The sequence below is a fragment of the Lissotriton vulgaris genome, chromosome 7 (assembly GCF_964263255.1).
Source record: "Lissotriton vulgaris chromosome 7, aLisVul1.2, whole genome shotgun sequence".
NCBI lineage: Eukaryota > Metazoa > Chordata > Amphibia > Caudata > Salamandridae > Lissotriton > Lissotriton vulgaris.
In genome coordinates, this window is record NC_141695.1 from 706519215 (window position 1) to 706540360 (window position 21146).

The window sequence follows — 21146 nt, forward strand, 5'->3', positions numbered from 1 at the left end:
GGTGGTGATGTCTGCGGGTGGCATCCTTGTGGGCTGCGCGGTTGTCCGGAGTGCGTTTGTTGAGCCATATCTTCTCCAGTTTCCGGCATGCACGTTTGGAGGTCTGCAGCTCGTCAAACATAGGTGAATCAGGCCCTCAGCGTTCAACGACGCTCCAGAATGAATTACAGTATGCGCTTAATCACATCACTACCTGTTTTCCACTTTTTAACATGATGCTGTTGCCTATTCAAGTCACAAGAGCTCACTGCTTGGCATGCATTCAGCTGCCAGTTCTGTGAGCCGAGCTGGCAATCTGATCTACTATTCTCACGGCCTGCGCTCGCTATGAGTGTGTAGAAGATCTTTCAGACTCCGTTTTACTGTACAGAGGTTGGTGAACTGAGCTTTTAGCTGGAAATAATCAGTATGTGCGGATGTTGCTGGCACTCGTATGAGCAGCAGAGTCGTGTAGGATGCTAGTGGCAGTCCGGTGGCCTTGTGGATGACTCTAGGCCTAACTTACCAACCGTGATAACAACTGGAAGTGGATGGCGCGCAGCTGCATAGACTGAAATTATCTAAGTGTGTGCATAGATGTTAGTTCAGGCTGGACTGTTCCCATGAGGCACAGGTTCAAGACTGATTTGCATGTAGCTGTGTCTGAACTGGGGTGGCGAAGTGAGCTAAAGAACGATGATGGATTCAACCCAGAGCTGTGACTGGGGGCGAGTGTCTGAAAAGTTTCAGCGCTCCGTCCATCATCTCCTTGTGATGCTTTGTTCACCCTAAGTTGGCAGGGTTTGCCCAGACCTGGGTCCTTTGCTCACTCTGCCACTGGATTCCAGCTAGCCTAGCTGATGAGGGATGGTAGCCGGAAAACGGTCCCAGGATGCTTGTTTCCGGTCCAGGGAAGACATGGCTTGGCAGTTCAAGCTGGACTGTTCCCATGAGGCACACGGTCAAGACTGATTTGCATATAGCTGTGTCTGAACTGGGGTGGTGAAGTGAGCTAAAGAACTATGATGGATTCAACCCATATCTGTGACCGGAAGGGGGGGAGGGGGGAGTTTGGAGTGTCTGAAAAGTTTCAGCGCTCCGTCCATCATCTCCTTGTGTTTGCACAGATGTTAGTGACCCTCAGAGCACTGCAGACAGAAGCACATTCATTACCTATAACAACCCAATTGTCTATAGTGGACACAGTTAATGGCCGTGAGCCTAACATATAAAGATTCATTACTGTCCCTTCTGCAGATATTGGTAAAAAGATTAGACATTTCCTATTGGAAATATACTTGCAACATGACTAATTCCGCATACGATATTAAGCAGGCGTAGGATGGACAATACCTCCAGTACCCTTCAGAGGACAGGCATTATTTAAATACCCTTAATCTCCAGATCCCCACATTGAGATCTCATGACAAAAAAACAAGGCTGCATTGACTCATTTCAGGGTCCGCTCAAATATTGATATGTTCCAGTTCATGCCCCCACCTCGCCCCCCCACAGGCAGCAGTGAATTATTAAGAGCCACGGATGGGAGTTTCCAGGAAGCTAAGAATTGGCTCTGCACGCGCCGTCTTTAGAGGATGCAAGCAATATGGTTGCCAAGTTTCATCTCCAATCAAGGAAGAAATAAGATATGATTTATTAATGATTCTGTTTTCTGTACATAAACTTAAATGCACTTAAAGCAACACCAGCTGTTACAAGGCCCAGCTCCAGCGAAAGATGCACCATCTTCTTACAGCAAAAGTAAAACTTTGACCCAAATGCAATGAATTAAATATCTCAACAATAACATGCAGTAGACAAATACACTTAATAAGAAGAAATGTTCTATCACATGTAGCACAGAAAAGCTAGAAACAGGATAAGAGGCAATCTTAAGCGATTTTATATGATGACCTTTGAACTTTTCTTCCTGAATGCAAGCTCATTGTCCCATCTTTAATACCAAGACCGAGGGGAGCATTGCTGGATCCAACACAATTATTGGAGGCACCTTTCAGGTACTGTTTAAAGGGGAAGTTCCATCCAACAGTTCTTATTGTACCCGACAGCTTTTGGGGTCAGAATTGCGACAATAGATCATCATAGAATCACCCACTTATTTGATTCTGTTTTTTAAAAAGTAACATCTGCTCCTTTTTTCGTCTTTAACAATTGAAAGTTAACCCTTGGCAGTCTGCTTCTCAAGCCTTTGTTGCTATTCAAATTCATATTTTACATAAAGAAGAGACACAACATAAGGTGGTACTTAATCAGGAGCACTCGACCCATTCAATGCCAAAAATACACTAGTCGAGTGTAAGTTCCGCGTTAGATGCATCTCCATGCAGAAAAATGATTTGACAGAGCCAATAGGTCTAGCCTTGGTTAGCTGTTCATTTAAAAAAATGTCTTAATTCCAAGAATATGCCAAAAAAATAAAATTAAAGAAAACATGTGACCACTTAAACGTGCAAGTGGAATGCTTGCAATCAAAATATCAAATAAAAATAAATTAACCATTGTGTATAATTTTAATGGAACCGTACAGCTGGTTCCTAACAAGCGGGTGTACTCAACAGATGTCTTGATTTTTGTTTTTGTTTACTGTTTATGGTTTTCATTGGGAAATAATATTATTCTTGTGCAAAGAAAAGTCACTATTAGCTTTAAATTTTCAAATTTGAAGACACCGTTTAATAACGTAAGTATGACTTAAAATAAACAAGCATTTGCCCCTTGTATTCATAAGTTGTACCTCAGTGTGTACTGCTGCCGGCGCCTAGGAGTACAGGTACTGTGTGTGCGCAGTGCGTGCACTGTCCGGCTGATGCACACAGTGCGCGCATGTTATGTTATGTTATGTTATATGCCATTTTTAAAGCGCTCGTACGCCCGTGGGCTTCATGGCGCTGTCGGAAGGAGGAAATAATACATGTTGCTGTGAAGACTACTATAAATAGGCTTGCTCAAACAGCCAGGTCTTCAAGGCATGTCTAAACGTGAGCAGATCTTTACTATGTCTGAGTGGCAGAGGTAACGAATTCCAAAGGGTGGCAGCGAGGTGGTGAAAGCAGCTGCCCCCTTGTCGTTTCCTTTTGAATCGAGACACCACCACTAGTGTTTTCTGGGCAGATCGGAGGTGTCGTGTGGGGACATATTTTGTCACTAGGTTTTTAATAAAAGTTGGTCCACAATTATTTAAGGCTCTGAAGGTTATACAGCAGGTTTTAAAAGCTATTCTCTGGGCCACAGGTAACCAGTGTAGCTCCTTCATGCCTAATTTGATTGAGTGCCTCTTGGGTGTTTTAGTTATGAGTCTGGCTGCTTGGTTCTGGACCAATTGGAGTCTTTTCAAGAGTCCCAATGGTAAGCCTAAATAAATGCTGTTTGAAAAGTCTAGACGGGACAGCACCAGGGCTATAGTGACTTGAATGAGGGCAGAGTGTGTAAGGAACTGAGCAATTTTTTTTATTTTGCGGAGCTGAAAAAAACTTGCTGACACCACTGCACCTACTTGAGAGTGCAGCGACAGATCTGATCTTAAAGTGACCCCCAAGCTTTTTACTGAGGCGGAGCTAACAGGAGGAGTTCCCATATCGGTGGGCCAAAAATGGGGGCCCCAGCTGGGTTCGCTTTTCCCGGGCAAGAGTAGTTCCGTCTTGCCAGGGTTCAGCTTAAGGTGGTTATCATTCATCCAACCTTGGATATGCCTCATGGTCTTCTGAAATTCAGTCACTGCATCAGGTGTATTGAGAGTGAATACCAATTGTAAGTCATCAGAGTAATTGTACGCTGTGACTTTGAATTTTTTGAGAGAGAATAAAAGGGGACGGAGATACAAATTAAATAGCAGGGGGGAAAGTGACGAGCCCTGCGGGACCCCACAAATGGAGTGATGTCTGGTAGCCGTGAATGTTCCCAGTTGTACTGCTTGGGTTCGGCCATCAATAAAGGATGCGATCCACCTCAGAGCAGAACCCCTAAGGCCGGCCTGTTCGACACGGTTGAGTAAGATGTTCTAGTCAACCGTGTCGAACGCGGCCGACAAGTCGAGCAGTATCAGAGCCTGCTGTACGTCTGCGTCTGCATTGGCCCTGAGTGTGTCCTGCACCGCCAAAATCACCGCCTCAGTTGAGTGGCCCGGGCGGAAACCTGCTTGGTTAGGTTCCAGATAGTTCGATGTCTCCATAAAATTAGAGATACAGCTGGAAACATGAGCCTCCAGGATCTTGGAGAGGAAAGGCAGGAGGGAAATGGGTCTATAGTTAGACATGTCGGCAGGATCTTTTCCAGGTTTCTTTGTCAATGGAATAAGGAGGGCATTTTTAAAATCTGTAGGAACCTTGCCCTGTGAAAGGGATTCATTAAGAATCGGGAGAATAGCTTGTGGAAATGCGATGCCAATTTCCTTGATAATGTGTGGTGGACATATGTCATTGGGTGAACCTGATTTAACCCGAGTAAGCAGTTCAAGGAAGGATTTATGGTCAATCTTGGGTAACATTTCGAGAGTATTTAGGTTTGGGTTGTCTTCGCCATTGTAAACTAAGTTACAAGAGGGTGCAATGCTTTGTTTTATGGAGAGTATTGATGGTATATAAACATCTAGTGCATCCACATGCGTGTATTCACTTTTATTATTTTATTTTTTAAGAACAAAGTGGGTCTGTTTGCCTGCTAGGGTGAAATATTATAGGCAATAATAAACTAGGGGATGGTGCTTACAGGGGAATGATGTCCGGTGGCGCTTGGAGAAAATTAAAGGAAACACTTGCAAGCTGGCTGCGTTTACCCTGTGATAATGATTTATGGCTCCTGGGAGGCACCTTTGCATTACGTGTCATTAGTCTCAGCAGCTCCGATGAAGCATAACAGCTGGCCTTTTCCAGAATGGGAAGAGGTGGAAGGGTTGAATGCTGTAATAATATGCAAGCAGCTACATCCCGGAAGCACCCACAGTTTAACATGAGCAGGGCAGGAAAAAAAGTGATAAAATAGTCCCCCCCACGAACAGATAAACACAACCAAGGGTAATGATCCTGTACTTAGTCTCTGCTCCCTGGGCGGAACTAAGAGAAAAGGGAGGGACAAAGAGGCTGGGCCCACTATTAGCAAGCAAGAGTTTTTAAAGGAAACTCCAACAAATAAATGAATAGCAGGGGGATGGCTTTAATCCGACAGAGAAGTAAATTAAAGTATACAAGAGGTTGTATGCTTATGCGTAACCTAAAAAGGATAAATAATGGAAAGATAAAGGGAATTTTCACACTTGAAGGGAGACTGTTACAAGAAATTAACGACAAAAACAATATTCCTCACATATAAGATGCTTAATAACAATATGCCTGACAAATTGGGTAAACTCCAGGAAAAGTGGGAGACCCAGGTGGGTACTCTGGAAAATGCAGATTGGGAAGCGGCCCTAAAACACCCTAGGGAAGTAGCCATCAAAGCTTGTTTCCGTCTCATCCAATTTAAGATTTTACATCAAACATACCAAGACAGGGCACAATTGCATAAAATGGGACGGGCTGATAGCCCGGACTGTCTTCACTGCAGGACTGTTGTGGGAGATTTTCTACGTGGGGATGTCTGGAAATAAAACTATATTGGTGTGCAATACCTGAAGAGCCAAGTGAGGTACAGGGAGTACCTATCCCGGCAAACCCCAGGTTTGTACTCCTGGGCATCCCCAGCAATGTAGACCTGTCTAGTCCCAAGCTACTCTTTAGTGCACTCGGCCTAGCGGAGGCAAAACGCGATCTGGCCAGACACTGGGGAACAGCAGAAGCCCCCATTCTTCAGGGATGGAGAAGGTGAATGGACTTGGTGGTGGAGAAGTGTGGCTCAATGATTAGAGCGGCAGACCCTGATGCAGAGGTCTAGCCCGGGACCAGGGTTCAATTCCCCGCCTCAGCGATTCTTGGGCTCAAAATTCCACGGACCTGATAATTCTCGCCTCGGTGCCTATTCCAATCATGGAGTCCCACTCTGCAACTCTGGGCAATAGCTTGCTTAATCTCCACAACGGCCCCCACAACGCTAAGGATGCCTGGCCTCCACCTTGGGGGTGCCCAGGAGTGGACGTCTCACAGGGAAAGCCAGGATGGGTTCCACAGCGGTATTCGTACAAGCGCCTTGAGACCCTTGCGGGTGAGTAGTGCGCTATACAAGTATCAATTTAATTTTTTTTACATTTTACTTGTATATGGCTGAGGAAAGAGTCACATATAAATGCAGAGGGTGCCCACGCAAGTTTCAGAGGTTATGGGGAAGCTGGTTGCATTATTGTGGCCCAGATTCCTTGGTTCGTGCCTCCCAACCACCTGCCAGGGGAAAACTGGAATAACCACATATCCATAAGCGTGCCACTAAAGGGGTGGCAACAGAATAATGAAAAAAATGCATTTGTATCACTGTGCCGCAGGGTGTGAGTTCTGTACTATCTGTATGTGTTCCGTTGTTCGGGTGATATCATTGAGGCTGCGACATTTATGTTTCTTAGGTCTGTCCTGTATGCGACCATTGTTATGGTTATGATGCATGCATTTTCGCCTTGCATATTAAAAACAAATAAAGATATAAAAAAAAGAATGGAATGAAAAAGCAATGACAAAGTAAAGTATTGGCCCATCAGCACTAGTACTGGCCATCAGGCGAAATTCCATCACTCACTGTGTAAGAGCCAATGGTTTAAGTGACACATACCTTTGTTATGGTTGGCGGATGCAACAGGTTAAAGACAGTTGAACAGACCAATGGATGAAGAGGGCAGATCAAAAGCCCAATAGTGTGTATAATATGTATTTTTTTCATTTATTGTTTTTTCCTCGTTAGATTAGACTATTGACAGGGCAAAGTGTAGCCCTCGATGGCACAGGAAGGCAGTTGAAGTACATCCCTTGCCAAACGTTCATCAAATATAGATTGTTTGTGTCTGTCTAGTTCATCAAAGTAAGTGAAAGACTAAAGCCAATGCAGTACACATTCTGGCATGAGGCTCAGTTAATAGATCCTTTGCAAATGTTAGCAAGAACCCCTCGTTACTTTATGCTACATAAACACAGTAAGTTTTTGCCTATTTTTCTCTTATCTTGCTCATTTCGGTCAACCCAAAACTTGCGGATTCAAGAATCACTTTCTGCACCAAACAGGAATACTCGTTGAATCTTATAAAACATTTGTTCTTCATTATCTCGTAATTGGAATCATCACTAACCAGCACTTGTTTCGTAAGGCCCATCTGCCATGAACGTCTTTGGGGATAGAATAACACGTGGCATACATATAATCATGTTCATTGTTTCAGATTGTGGAGATACGTACCCCGTCACCAAGTTCTCTTTGTAGTAGGTTCACAATAATTAATATGTATGTGCACGCGGCCTCTGTACGCCTAATTCACACGGTACAAATGTTAAAATTATATTACTCGTGAGTATGTTGAAATCAGCATACGTGTATATCCTGGTAGAGGTCAGTCAAAATGGAATTAGAGTGGTTTTACTTGAGCAAAAGAGAACAAATAAACCCAAATATTATCTAAATTAAACTACAAGAGAAAACGACGGGGGAAGGGATTCTAAGAACAGTGAAAAATGAAAACTAAGTACCTCAAACCATGACATACCTGTCTATCGTAAAACACATTAAGCCATCCACTACCTCTGTCTCGGTCATGTCAGGGATTAAGGCAGTAGACATACTGGGGGCAGAAAGAATGACCAAGAGAGAAGATGAAGAAAGAGACCGAAAAGAACAAGGTTGGAGGGAGCAGCAGCAACGTTGAATATTTTCAACATTTTTGACAGAGCTCTTTTGGTTTCCATTCTGGCCCTCCAGAATCTGATATTACTTCCAAAGGGGATAGTTTAGAAAAGTGCCAGAGGTGCTTAAAGACGCAGGTGTCAATGACTTATGTGACCGAATATTGACCAAGTGGCCTTTATTCCAAGGAATTTATGTCATACTTCTCCATATCATATAGCTAAGAAACATGAAATAAGAGATTTTTGGAAAAGCTTGATTAAATGATGAAGTTTCAAATTGTTTTGTCCAAAGTAGACTTTAGCAGAAAACCTTTGTTGGATTTAAAATGCTATGAATGTTAACTTTGTTTGCAACACAACTGTCACAATTTCATAGAGGAGAGAATGTTGTTGGTGTCAAACTTACACTACAACATTCGAGCAACTCTATAAGTAATGAGTTCACAAAGAACTCATATTTTTTATTATATCTAGTATCTCTTTGTCAGGAAAACAGCTTGTTTTGACATGATACACAATGACATTCACTATTGTAAACATTTAAAGGACTCGACTTCCAACAAAACCTTCCCATAGGTTAGATCAATGAAAAGAGACCAGAATGACCTAAAACTAACTTCATATAAAGCAGATTTACCTCCGGTGCAATGTAGTCCGGCGTTCCACAGAAAGTTCTCGTCGTTACGCCATCAGCCATATGTTCTTTGCACATTCCAAAATCAGCAATTTTAATGTGTCCTTCTGCGTCCAGCATTACATTGTCCAACTTTAGATCTCTGGGAAGAAGCACATTGTAGCTGTAGTTAGTCAAAGCAGATATTGAGGTTGGTACAAATGTTGCACAAGAATAGATTATCATCTTTTAATTTAATATAAAGGTGAAACTGCTCTCGGTATCCTAGCACTCAATTTCTAGACAACACACGTTAGATGAAATAGTTGTGACTTCTCGTCTGAATGACTCACTCTATTAAACGAAGTTTGCATTTTTTTAAAGGACTTAATAGGCACATCGGTAGTGGAAGGGTCTAAATTGGACTATTCAGAGAGTATAGTGAATATGCACACTGCGCCTCGTCATACCTCAGCTAATTTCAAGAGCTACCCCGGTGGCAGGCTACCACAAAACAAGAGGAGGAGGTCTAATGAAGGGATTTTAAAGGGCAGGATCTCCAATATTGTACTGAGTTTATTGCTCCTAAAATCAACAAAAACACGTAAAAACCCATCTATCTATATATCTACCCATCTATCAACCTATCTATTTACCTAACTATCTACCTGTCCATCTAACTATCTTTATAACAACTGTAACTTGAAAGTCATACAATGAATCAGAAATGCAACATACGAGGGGGATAGCAGGAAATGAGAAGAGGGATGGGTGAAGGGAGAAAAGAGGAAGGGAGGTAGAGGGGACAGGAGGCAAGAAAAGAGAGGAAGGGAATGTGGGGAAAGAGAGAGGGGGCGGGCAGAAGGAGCAAGCACACATATAAACATGTATACATACCTATGCAGATGTACAGAGTATTATACGATTTTTATACGTGGAGGTGTGGCTAAGCGGAGGTGGCTACAGTACTAACTGGAGGCAAAGCCTTGATTAGGTCAAGATGCTGAGTACTTCACAAACCTCAAATCATGGAAAATATAACATGTTTCTCCCAGTACATCTGCTACAAGCTCTCAAACGTCCTTCCCTATCATATAGCTTCAGAGTAAAAAGCTACTAATCAGCATATGAAGACATCACCCCCTCTCCGCCCCTTCGTCTCGCAGAATACATTTCTCAAGGGAGGGTCTATTGTTTCATGGGACTTTGATACACCAGCTGGGCAGCAGATCAAAGTATGGACCCCAATATGGCCGGCAGAGGTAAATATGCCAAACTCATGAGTGCATATTGAGTAAAACAGACTGCTAATATGTGCCTTAGAAATGTTTAGGTAGACACAAGTCAATGATCTTTATACCTCAGGTCTATCAACATTTACATTTTAAATACAATTTTTCCTAAGTGCAAATCAGTTTACACAATACAAATTTACATTTTAGACAAAAATAAGTAAAACATTCTTTTTAGCTTTCCAATGAATTATAAGGCTTGCTTAGGCGATAGTAAAACAAGCATCTTCCTGAATCAGCCTGCAGACATGCCTCATTACGAACACCAAATTTGGTGGGCTAGTTTTTTTCTGATTACATGGTTGATTAATATGGTAACCAATGTTACTGTGTATACAATTACCATAACATATGCTACCAGTTCAGCATCAAAGTATTGTTAAAGGCATGAATGCCTGTCTCTGGTCTAAAATAGGTAACAGAGACATGAGATGAACTATTTGTGCTTTTTTAGAAAAAATCTTTTTTAATAATGCTTATAGTATTGAGGTTTACTGAGATGAAGACTTCTCGTTTGGACAGACATTACTTGGATCAAGTCTATCAAATCATCATGCCTGCAATAGTAGTGTAAAGAAGGATCTGTAAGGATGCAGAAAGGACAGAAACCCATATACAGATATATCCTGGCGATCATCAAGGCAGTGGGACGATGAAAGGCTAACTGGGGACGCGTTGACCGGGCCCTGCCTCAGCACAGGATGCTTGGGATCCTTACTCTCCTTCAAACCACTAGCCTGCAGACCCCAACAGGGGGGGGAAGAATGACCTCCTGGACCCAATGTAGATCACTACACTTCCATGATACAAGAAGGCTCAAGAATAGACAATACAGTTTTCCAAACTACACATATTTATGTGTATATATGATTGATAACTTGAGATACTTGAGCTACAAATGAAAGACCAATCACGATCAATATTGAAAACAAACACGGCTTCTGATGAACTCGTCTGCTGAGTGACTTCTGGCACAAGTCTAACAAGGAGCTGTAGGGCTGATGCAATTCAGTCATAACTTCAGTTTGAGGATCCACCTGGCAGCCTAGTTTTCTACCAGCTTTGGGAGAGGAGGGCCTTAACCAAAGCTCGCCTCAGTGCTAAGTGATGAGTGGTTAGTAGGAGTGCAAGATCTTGCACAGCATAAAAAAAGAAACCTGATGCTTTTGAGCATATGTTCTATTCTGAGAAGAGTGTATTTGTATTAATTATTGCTTCTCCTATATCCTATAATTCTACTCTACTGGATGTTTGCATTACATCAGTTCACAGGATCCTCTTACACATATGCATGGGCCATAACATGTGTACATCTGTACACACTGTATTGCAAAACAATCAGATATATACCTTATTCTTCACTGTACAATTATACATCATGTTGTCTCTATTCTTTTGATGGACATAGCTTAATCACTTAACTATTGCTGTACTCAAAAAGCACACGAAGCCAGCACAAATTCGTTGATATTAACACGAAAAACACCAGTCAACGTATGTTATGTTATGTTATGTTAATAACATTTATTAGGCGCAACAGCTGCCCCAGAAAAGGGGCGTCCTGGCGCCAAACGTACACAAGAGAGGTTTTCTTTCACATGTCTAAACTTGACTTCATGTAATGACTGTCACAGAAGCTAGCAGCCCACATCCCACTGACATCAACATGCTGCGAGCCCCATCCACAACTGGCAACTCTTATCAACACCAAACTGATTACATTTCCAAGTATAGGGTAACTTCAATTTCCTTTCCAGCTGTGAAACCAACCCGCGGGCTCTCTAGGGGAGATGTAACTGCTAGAAACATGAAGAGAGATCCCAATAAACACTCACCTGTAAACAATGCCTTTCTTATGGAGAAAGAAGAGCCCAACAGAAATCTCTGCTGCATAAAACCTGTAAAGTAAAAACAAGCAGGTCAGGCCACTGTGCATGCAGGGTGTTCATTTGAGAGCCAATGGGAGTCCCATCCTAACTAAGCAAATGATTCAAGGTTGTGTGGCGGCACCACTCACTTGGGTAATCCCTGGGATTCAGTGTAAAAAGCAGCAGTGCATGTTAGAAGCCATGACATTAGGTTACATAGAAGTTACCTTTAAAAAGCAGCACTGATTAGAGCCATCGAAAACTCTCCTGATAAAGACCATCTCACTCTCCCTGTAAATATTGTCAAAAGGTTGTTCAATAGCTTTGTGTTGTAGATTCCAGTGCCTGCTCTTGTCCTACTGAAAGACAGGAATTAGAGATGTCTTTATGGTCCTACAAGTATGCATTTACCATTATATTCTAAGCACCTATTCCTCATCAGCCTGCTCATATGCAGTATGGCACTGTGATGCAGTAAAGTGGGGGATGCTGATGCACACCAGCTGCAGACGGACATATTGCGTGTTTCTTTCTTCATACCTGGAGAAATGCAAGTATAAAGGTAATGGCCCTGGAGTGTGGTTTTCCCTCTTGAATGCAAGGCCAGATTGCGAATATATGGAACACAGATAAAATTCGCAATAGGCCTGAGGGGCCAGGATCTGCTTCAGGGCTGACTGGGCTAAGTAATCTCTAGGACATCCTGCCCTCAAATCAGCATTGATTTACCGTAGGTAAGTAACCTGACTCCTCACAGTTAGATACCAAAGCCATGCTCCCCAAGGTGTTCCTTCTGTGGAATGACTCAAATGTAAACGTCCTGCAGCACCAAGCGGGAGAAATGGCCTTCTTGCCAGACCTGGCTGTCATGGCAGTAGTGCTTTGTGAACATATTCATCGACACCCAAGTTACAGCCTGACAGATATCCACAGGCCATGCATGTGCCAGGCAGTGGCAGCAGCCTTGGCCCTGCTAGAATAGTCCTTCTGGAGGCTGCTTCTTAGACAGTGTGTATAAGGATACAAAAAAGTGATGGATGGAATGCTTGAATTAACCTCAGCCACTGGTAATTACTCTAGCCACATAGCAATCCATTGTTATTTTGCACACCATGTCACCGCCGTTAGGTGCCAGCTATATGCAAATCAGTCATGACCCTGCTCCAATTGGAACAACCCTGCCCGAACTGCCAAGCCAGGTCCTCTGTTAACAAGAACACAAGCAACCCAGGACCAGTTGTCCCCAGCCAGTTATTGGCTCATCAGCCAGGTACAGCTTGGTTCCAGTGACACTGTGTGCACTAGGCCCATGGCTGGGCATACCTATCCCACTTAGGGCAATGCACTAAAAAATACACAAAAAAGTGAAGGATGGAATGCTCGAAATAATCTCAGCCACTTGCAATTACTCGAGCTGTCTCCTATCCCATTGCATCGTATCACATTATTTTGCACACCATGTTGACTTCAGTTAAGACCTGGCTTGTCAGTTTTGGGCTGTACTGATCTAATTGCAGCAGTCGGGACTGATTTGCATATAGCTGGGTAAAAACTGAGGTTACAGGGTGTGCATGATAAGAATGCATTGGGATGTCACCCGAGTAATTACCAGTGACCAAGATTAATTCAAGCATTTCATCAATCACTTTTTAGTATGCTTTAACTTAGCCAGCATTCAGCAGCTCTTAATGCAGAGGACTATCCCCCTAGAAAATGTCCTTTCCTTTCCTGCACTGCCTTGCCTTTCTTTGCCCCAGAGAACCCCACAAAGAATTGATTGTCCAATCTACGGTTTTTATTGCAATCAATGTAAAAACTACATGCTCTTTTGGGGTCTAAACAGTGGAGTCTCTCCTCCTCTTTTGAGGGGTGATGGGGAGCAATAAGCATCAAATGTGTGACAGACATTCTGACATGAAAGGAAATCACAACATTTGAGAGAAAGGTTGCTCTTGTCCTCAGCACTAGTTTGTCCAGAAAGAAGGTAGTGTAGGAGAACTGGACTGAAAGAGCCTGAAGCTCATTCACACGACAAGCTAAAATATTCACAACAAGAATACCATCATCAGTGTCACAAGACATAAAGGGCAGGTGTGCATTGGCTCACAAGTGGTTCACATTAAAAAATGAGGACCCAATTAAAATCCCGCTGTGACAACACAAAGGGTTAAGTAAGAAATATACAACCTAAATCTTTAAGAAATCACATCACAGCAGATCATTTGAACAAGGACAGCTTGACTACCAGATGAAAAAAAGCTGGAAGGGCCAACAATTAACCTTCAACTGTGTCCACAGCAAGTCCATGTTTGGCCAAAGACATAACTAACAACAATACATTCAATAGTTTGGGCTGCAATGAGTCGGTATTAAGGGTGCCACACCAAGCCACAAAGTTCTCCCAGCAACTGGTGTAAATTTACTTAGCAGAAGAATGTCTGCCCGAAAGGAAGACTTCCACTACTTCGGGAGTGAGATCAAACATAATCAACTGCTGCTACTAGATTTCACAGGCCCAGGTGCAAGACTATGCCCTGCTGTGGTGACAGAAGATCCTCCCAAAGTGGCAGCCTTCTTGATGGTGGTGAAAAGATGGATCCAGGGTTCTCACCACTGCTGGAAAACACCCAGGTCCACCTCAGGGTGTAACTGTCATTCATGATCTCCTAGGCATTGCCGACTAGCCGCCCATCCCCTGCCAAAGGCTCAGGGTGGGCTGGAGGAGGGAGGTGGGTGTAGCGGAAGACAAAAACACTAATTAAGTTTGTTTTTTTAAATCATGCCTTGAACACCGTCGCTGTCCGCTGCATCCCGCTCTTCATTCTTATGGCACAGGCTCCCAGAATGCACTGCGGCCAATCCTGACACTGCATGAAAATATTGGCTGGCAATTTGCGCTCCCAGGCAGACTGGGAGCCTGTGCCAGCTCTCTTAAGCCCCAGCAAGCCTGCTGGGGCTGTAGAGAGCTACACCGTGCATGAGGATTCAGCCACCCAAACCCTCATACAAAGTGACGAGACTGAAAACCACGGCCACTCCCCCACCAGCAGTATCATCCCCCTGAACCCGCACCCAAGACTCGCCAGAGCCCTGGGGACGGGTCCAGGGGATTAAAATAAAAGGATAATAAAACAGGTTTGAACCCCATTATCATTTTAATTGACAGCGTAGTGGTACTTAATGGAGGGGCCGACAATGCAACTGAGTTTATTCGCTTTTGCATTTAAAGATCCCACCAGGTGCTGCATGACTAGGGAAATGCCCTCACGATTCAGCCAGTTCCAGAGGTGCAAGACCACCTGGAACAGGACCCAGGACACTACTCCACCATGGAGGTGGTGTTGTCTGTGAGAACCTCAACCAGCATCCCCTTGATGGATGGTAGGAAAGCTTTCAACGCCAAGCAAATGGCCCGCAACTCCAACAGTTTAATGTGGAGACAGGTCTCCGCTGGAGATCAGAGTCTTCAGATTTCCACCTCTCCCTAATGACCTCCCAAACCCAGCAGTGATGCATCAGTTCTAGGTGGGGAACAGAAAGGGGTCTGCTGCTGGTCTAACTGTGGTCAGGCAGCCACAACTGCAGATCTTTAGTGGTCTACACCAAAGTCTAAATGGAAGCCAACAGGTTCTCTTAGTTCCCATATGCCATCTGACATGATTGAACAACTAGGCCAATAAGACTCGAGTCGCCCTCATTAAGACACAGGACTAAGCATGAAACATCAGGATGATAGCTGGAATGTCCTGCACACATTGATCCAGAGGAAAGGCCCGATAACCCACCATACCCAGAACCGCTCTCATGAAAAGGAGCCTCTACATAGGAGTCAGGTGTTACTTTAGCATGTTGATAGTGTACCTCAAAAATGCTAGGAGGTTCGCCATCTACTAACTGTAGCAGGCCCGCCTTTAACAGCCAGTCATCAAGGTAGGGAAAGACTGGGATATCCGACATCCAAAGTTATGCTGGAGACACCTACATCCATTGTGTGAACACATGAGGGGAACTGTGATGCTTAAAGAGGGCACAGCAAACTGAAAATGCTCCTGGTTCATCATGAAAAGGCAATTAACGCCATTGGGACTGCAGGAAGGGAATGTGGAAATAAGCATACAGCAGGTACAACAGACTCCTGGATCCAGGACAGATAGAACATGAGCCTGCATGCAAAATGTCTTCCTCAGGAAAAATTGAATGATCAGGAATCTAAAATAGAAAAAGGCCTCTGCCCTTTTTCAGCAATAGGAAATATCATAACTTCCAGTTTACATTTCCAAAGCCAAGACTCTATGGATCCTTTAGCCAAAATGGAAAAGTAGTCTTACAAAAGCCGCTATGATGTTGGTGCAAGATACAGTGGGTCGGAAAAGAATGGTAGGGCATAGCGCCTTTAAACTCGAGAACCCACCTTTTAGACATTATGGTCTGCCACTTCTGAAAGAAACTACTGATTCTGTGTCCCACAGGGTGATTGTGTGCCACTAAGTGCAAATTAAAGCAGCTTGGTGGCTGCTGTCGGAGGAGTGGGGGGCTTGGAGGTTTGCTGCCTCTGCTGGCCGGGACGTTCTCTACTAGATCCCCAATCCCAAAAGGACTGGGTTTGCTTCTGAATGGGATGGTGGGCCTTGTAGTTGCCTGTATGCAAAACCCCTTGTGAGGCCTCGAAAGGGGAGAGAAACTGTTAGGGATACGGTCTTGCGGGCATAGAGAGAATGTGAGTGTGCTGCGGCACGAATTCTTTGAAGAGCTCTTGAGCAGAAACGTTCTTCTTGTCAAATTGTTGAGACCCATTAATAAGCATATATACATGATTGATACCTGAACATCACCCGAGAAGCTTGTGGATCTCATCCATGTGTGGTGTCTGAGCACCCTGCTACTCTCAACTGTTCTGCCTAGGCAGTCAGTAGTGTCCAGGCCTGCTCTTATAATCTGTTGTGTCCTGACCATCCTGAATAACATGTGCCAGGTAGGCATGTGATTCCTCTGGAACTACCAGCAAAATCTCTGCGATCATGTCTCATAATACATGGGACTAACTACCCAGCAAGAAGCTGGTGTTGACTGGCCAAAGGGTGAGACAAGCAGACGAGAACATGTGTTTCCCGAATGCCTCAGTTCTCTTGGACTCTCTGTCTGGGGTTGTAGGGAATGAGTTGAGATTAATTCTGCTCGTAGATGCTTGAACTGCCAGACTCTCAGAAGGAGGATGTTGCATCAGAAAAGCAGGGTCACCTGGACCATGTATGTGGGGTTGTGCTACCAGTCTATCTCTAGGTGGACAAGAATAATACTTATCCCAGGTACACATTAGTGTCAGTCAGGACTTTGTTGAATGGCAACAAGGGTTCGGACTAAGTCTGCTCAGACTGCAAAACTTTGGTAAGGACACATCTCATTGAATCAACATAAGTCATCAGTAAGTCCAAGACCTCTGCTGGTTGTCTGATGACTACAGTAAATAAGGTTGTCTCTTCTATTGAAGGGCCAGGGTGAGAACCTAATCCTGTGTCAGGAGAAGTGTCATAGTTGGTGCGCTGGATGCTGGCGCTTCGGTAATGATATAGTTTTAGCAGAATGCAAATTAACTGGGTCTGGGTGCATTGCAACTGTGCTAGGATCGACTTTGGTCGAGGTTGGGACGAACTCGGTTGAGTCAGACATTACAATAGGAACAGCGTCCTACTCCGGTGTCAGTGGCATCAAGTCTGGTGTCCACGTGGCAGGAACCAACGTGGATCTTGGTGCCAGGTATGGAGTCTGTTCTGGAGTCAAAGCTGAAATTGAAATAGGTTCAGAAATCACATATGGCACGAAGGCGAGATCCACCAATGGTAATTGTGGGGCCTGAAGGTATGCCAGACGGAGCTGGCAGAGAGCTTAAATACACAACATGCCTTCTTTGAAAGCCTCAATCTGTTGCGACTTTACCAACAGCCACGTAAACCTGTGATGCAGCTGGATCAGTTCTGGAATAAGCTCATCAACGGGGGACCAAGAGCAAGACCAAGAGGCACCTTGATGTTACCCAACTTTTCAGAAAGTGCGTGGAGAGACTGGGACATCTTCAGATTGGCCTTCTTATGCTTGTTCTTAGACTTTGGCTTAGCCAAAGACTTGGACTGTGACAAAGACCTGCATCAGGAACAGCCTAAAGAGCTGGAAACGGTGTGCACCTCCAACTTAAAGGGGAAATGGGATTTAGGCAACTTACTTTGGTGTCCGGTCACATACAGTTTAGCTTTGCAATCCAGGATCACCTTGGGATTCGTAAGGGCAGACTCGCACAACTTGGAGTCACGGCCTGAAATTAAACACCAGAGACACACACCTCATAGCAATTTGTCACAGACATCTACTTGTGGCAGTCCCTACAAGGGTTAAATCCTTTGGAGTTAGAAGGGGACATGTTCCCTTGCACACTGGAAAGAATTCTGGAAAAAAACGTGAACTGATGACAAAAAGTTAGAAGTTGGCCCTAGATCTGTGTACTAAAGCGCACAAAGAAAGGAACGGAGTGCTAAGGTGGCCCTTATATGCGGCTCTCCCGGAGCAGGATGAGGTCGACACATAGCTGCATGACACCCCCTACTAGTGAACAGGGGCTATGGTGAAAACATCTTCTGGAGCCAGTCTAGTTTAAAGATGAAGACTCTGCAGTTAGGAGTATCCCTCAGACCCTGTGTTTTCCCAAATTAGCAAGTGTTCCGATTAAAATACTGTTGTCGTTTGACAGGGCTTTCTTCTTAAGCTCTAATTTCCCTATTGAATGAATGTCTGATGTGCTGCCATTTCAGACCAGATTTAGATTTTTGTTTCATGCGATAAGACGTATTGCAGAACAGCAACCGAGCCAGAGATCAGCATTAAAGAAAAGGCATACAAACTCCCGGCCTGATGTGTCTCATAGCCTGTGCTCGTGTTCAGAGGTTACTTTTGCCCTTTCGGGCACTTCCTTCCAAATATATATTTTTTTAAATTGTGCTCTGGTAAAGACGAAAAGAAAGCAGCATCTGCTACCGTCTAGTGCTAGGCCCGGTCACCTGCCACATCATTACAAAGGAGTGAAGTCTTCCTTTAGAATTCTATTTATAGATGCAGCAGGGGTGCGGGACCTTGAAACCCGTGGGCCTGATGTAAAATGCCCTCTCTACCGCCCCAATGCAGTTCTAAAAGAGTCACAGTCACAACTACATGGAAATATTTCATTAACACAACCTGACCTTCCCAGTGACCTCTCAATTACCCGACTTCGGAATGTATGAGTATCTGCCTGTTACTCTGCCTGCTAGAAGAACAAAGGAATGAACTGGTAAGCAGAAATATACTAGGTATTTCACTCATCGAAGTGGAGTGGGGGGTCACACATTGGACAATATCTCCCTTCTCCCCACCCCTAGAGTTTGAAGGATAAACTGATGAATCAACAATGGCAGACAGCATGGGGCACATGTATCAACGAAAATACTGATCGCAAACGGGCAGATTCACAGAATCTGCCCCTTTGCGACCACTATTTTTGCATTTGGGATGCATCAACCCAAATGCAAATTCGCAATTTAAGTAATTGCAAAATTTGTGGTTACATAAATTGCGAATGGATTTAGGAAATCGCAAATTACAATTCCCTAAATGCAATTCCAAATTGTGAATTCGCAGTTAGGGATTGCAAATTACCATCAATTTGAACTTGATGCTAATTTGCAAAAACTTTGAAAAATGCACTAAAGTGCATTTTTCAAAGTTTCATGTTACACACACACATGCCCTTGGGGCATGTATGTATGCAACATGGGGTAACATCTCAATTTCAGGGGTGCAACAGGGTGTCCTTTTGGCACCCTTACAACCTTGAAATTGCATACGCAATTTGCGAGTACCTATTTGGTACTCACAAATTGCGCATTCAATTCCCATTTATTCCTATGGGCCTACAGGCCCATAGGAATGAATGGGAAGCAATTCCTTAATTGCGATTCGCAATTTGAGAGTTGCAATTAAGGAATTTTAAGGAATCGCAGGTTTTTTTTGCGATTCCTATATGCATAGGGATTTGCGAATCCTAAACAGCGATTTCTTAAAATTTGCTATTTAGGATTTGCAAATCCGGACTTTGAGGCATGTGGCCCCATGTTTCGCTAAAGCGAGGCTGCAGATCGCCTCATTCTCCCTGAAGCTCTGTTACCTGAGGAGCTAACTCTCTGGAGGCTTTATGGCCTTTTTGTTTTGTTTATTATTTAACTGTGGTCGTCGAGATGTTGAACTTCTCCTAAAATCGTACTGGTTGTCAAGCCAAGTGAGCCAGCAGAGTAAGGGAGGGCAGGAAGTGCTATTTTATGTTAATCTTACTGCTTACTTGAGAAAACTTTCCAAGCACAAAACCACACCTTTAAATTTCATGATGACAACCATGTATTTCTGCGTCTATGGTGTAGGTATTATACAGTGACTTTTGTCACTGTGTATTATAGTTAGGTCATACATTCCACAGGAAGAGCATTTGATGAATCTTCACAAAACTTTCACCCGCCTCAGCTTCTTTCTGAAAGGTTTTGGAGTGATACATTGAGCAGGAGCTCAGAAAAAGATGTGTACCAAAACACACATTTCCTCTACAAATTTCCCATAGGAATTTTAGACAGCAATACATACAAAACAGCGGAATTACACCAGAGAGCTATTTATTTACTCAAAAAGTATGCTGTTTGTGATTTGGTGTAAACCTGTTCAGCCATTGTTGACAAAGTGAGGTTCAAAAGATAATGATATCTGGATTGTTGACCGCATGAGAGCGTCCTGATAGGAAAAAGAATTCCTGGTGGCCTGTTTGGTTCCATTCTGCAATATCAAAAAATCTGAATGGCTAGCAGAAACATGAACCGAAATGGTGTGTCAACCATTACAGGACATGAGAACTAGGTCCACGTGTTCTGATATTAAAAAAAATAATATAAAGGGGCATCTAGGGTACCCTGACTTCCAGGCCTTTGTTTGGGGGGGAATTAAAAAATTGTGCTGCCAGTTCTTCGGTAAACCTGAGGTACTAATGTGGGGCTTCCCATGCTAACCCCCATCCCCAAAAAAGGGCAAAAGTGTAAAATGTAGAGTGCAGTTCCATGAGGAGTTGGACACCCAGGTTGGATTGACGGCCTGCAGCCAGCCCACACTGCACACGGCCGAAGGCAGTTCACAGCGGGGAGTTGGCAGCTCATAGGTTTAGGGCACAGGTCCTAGCCATATGCCAGGTCCTACGGCCAACCCCACCACACGTATGGCCTTCAGCCAATGGTGGTGGGTTGGCAGCCCCAAAGGGAGTGGTTCACAAGGCGAGGCCCTGCTTTCAGCTGTGTTCTGTAGAGTCAGAATGTTTGCTCAGTGAGGGAGTTGGGTAAATAATATATATGTATATTTTTTAAAGCCAGAAATTCAATGAGGAAACAACTACGGTTAAAGTGATGTTATACTTGGATATGGTAAGAAGATCTTACTTTACGTAAAACAAAAAACCTAGAAATGCACTGGAAAAAATAAAGGTTAAAGTGACATTATAGTAAGGTGCTCACTTAAAACAAAACCCTAGAAATTCACTGAAGAAAACAAAGGTTCAGGTGACGTTATAGTT

General features: G+C 43.7%; 1 protein-coding gene across 1 annotated transcript in view; it reads right to left on the bottom strand.

Moving 5' to 3' along the window:
- Positions 1-21146, bottom strand: part of PRKCA (protein kinase C alpha) — a 1234993-nt gene that overhangs the window by 133815 nt on the left and 1080032 nt on the right. Inside the window, exons 12-13 of the mRNA XM_086930938.1 lie at positions 11489-11551; positions 8386-8524 (exon numbers count right to left, since the gene is read on the bottom strand). Coding sequence (XP_086787064.1) covers positions 8386-8524; positions 11489-11551 — 202 coding nt within the window. The remainder of the gene's footprint in view (positions 1-8385; positions 8525-11488; positions 11552-21146) is intronic.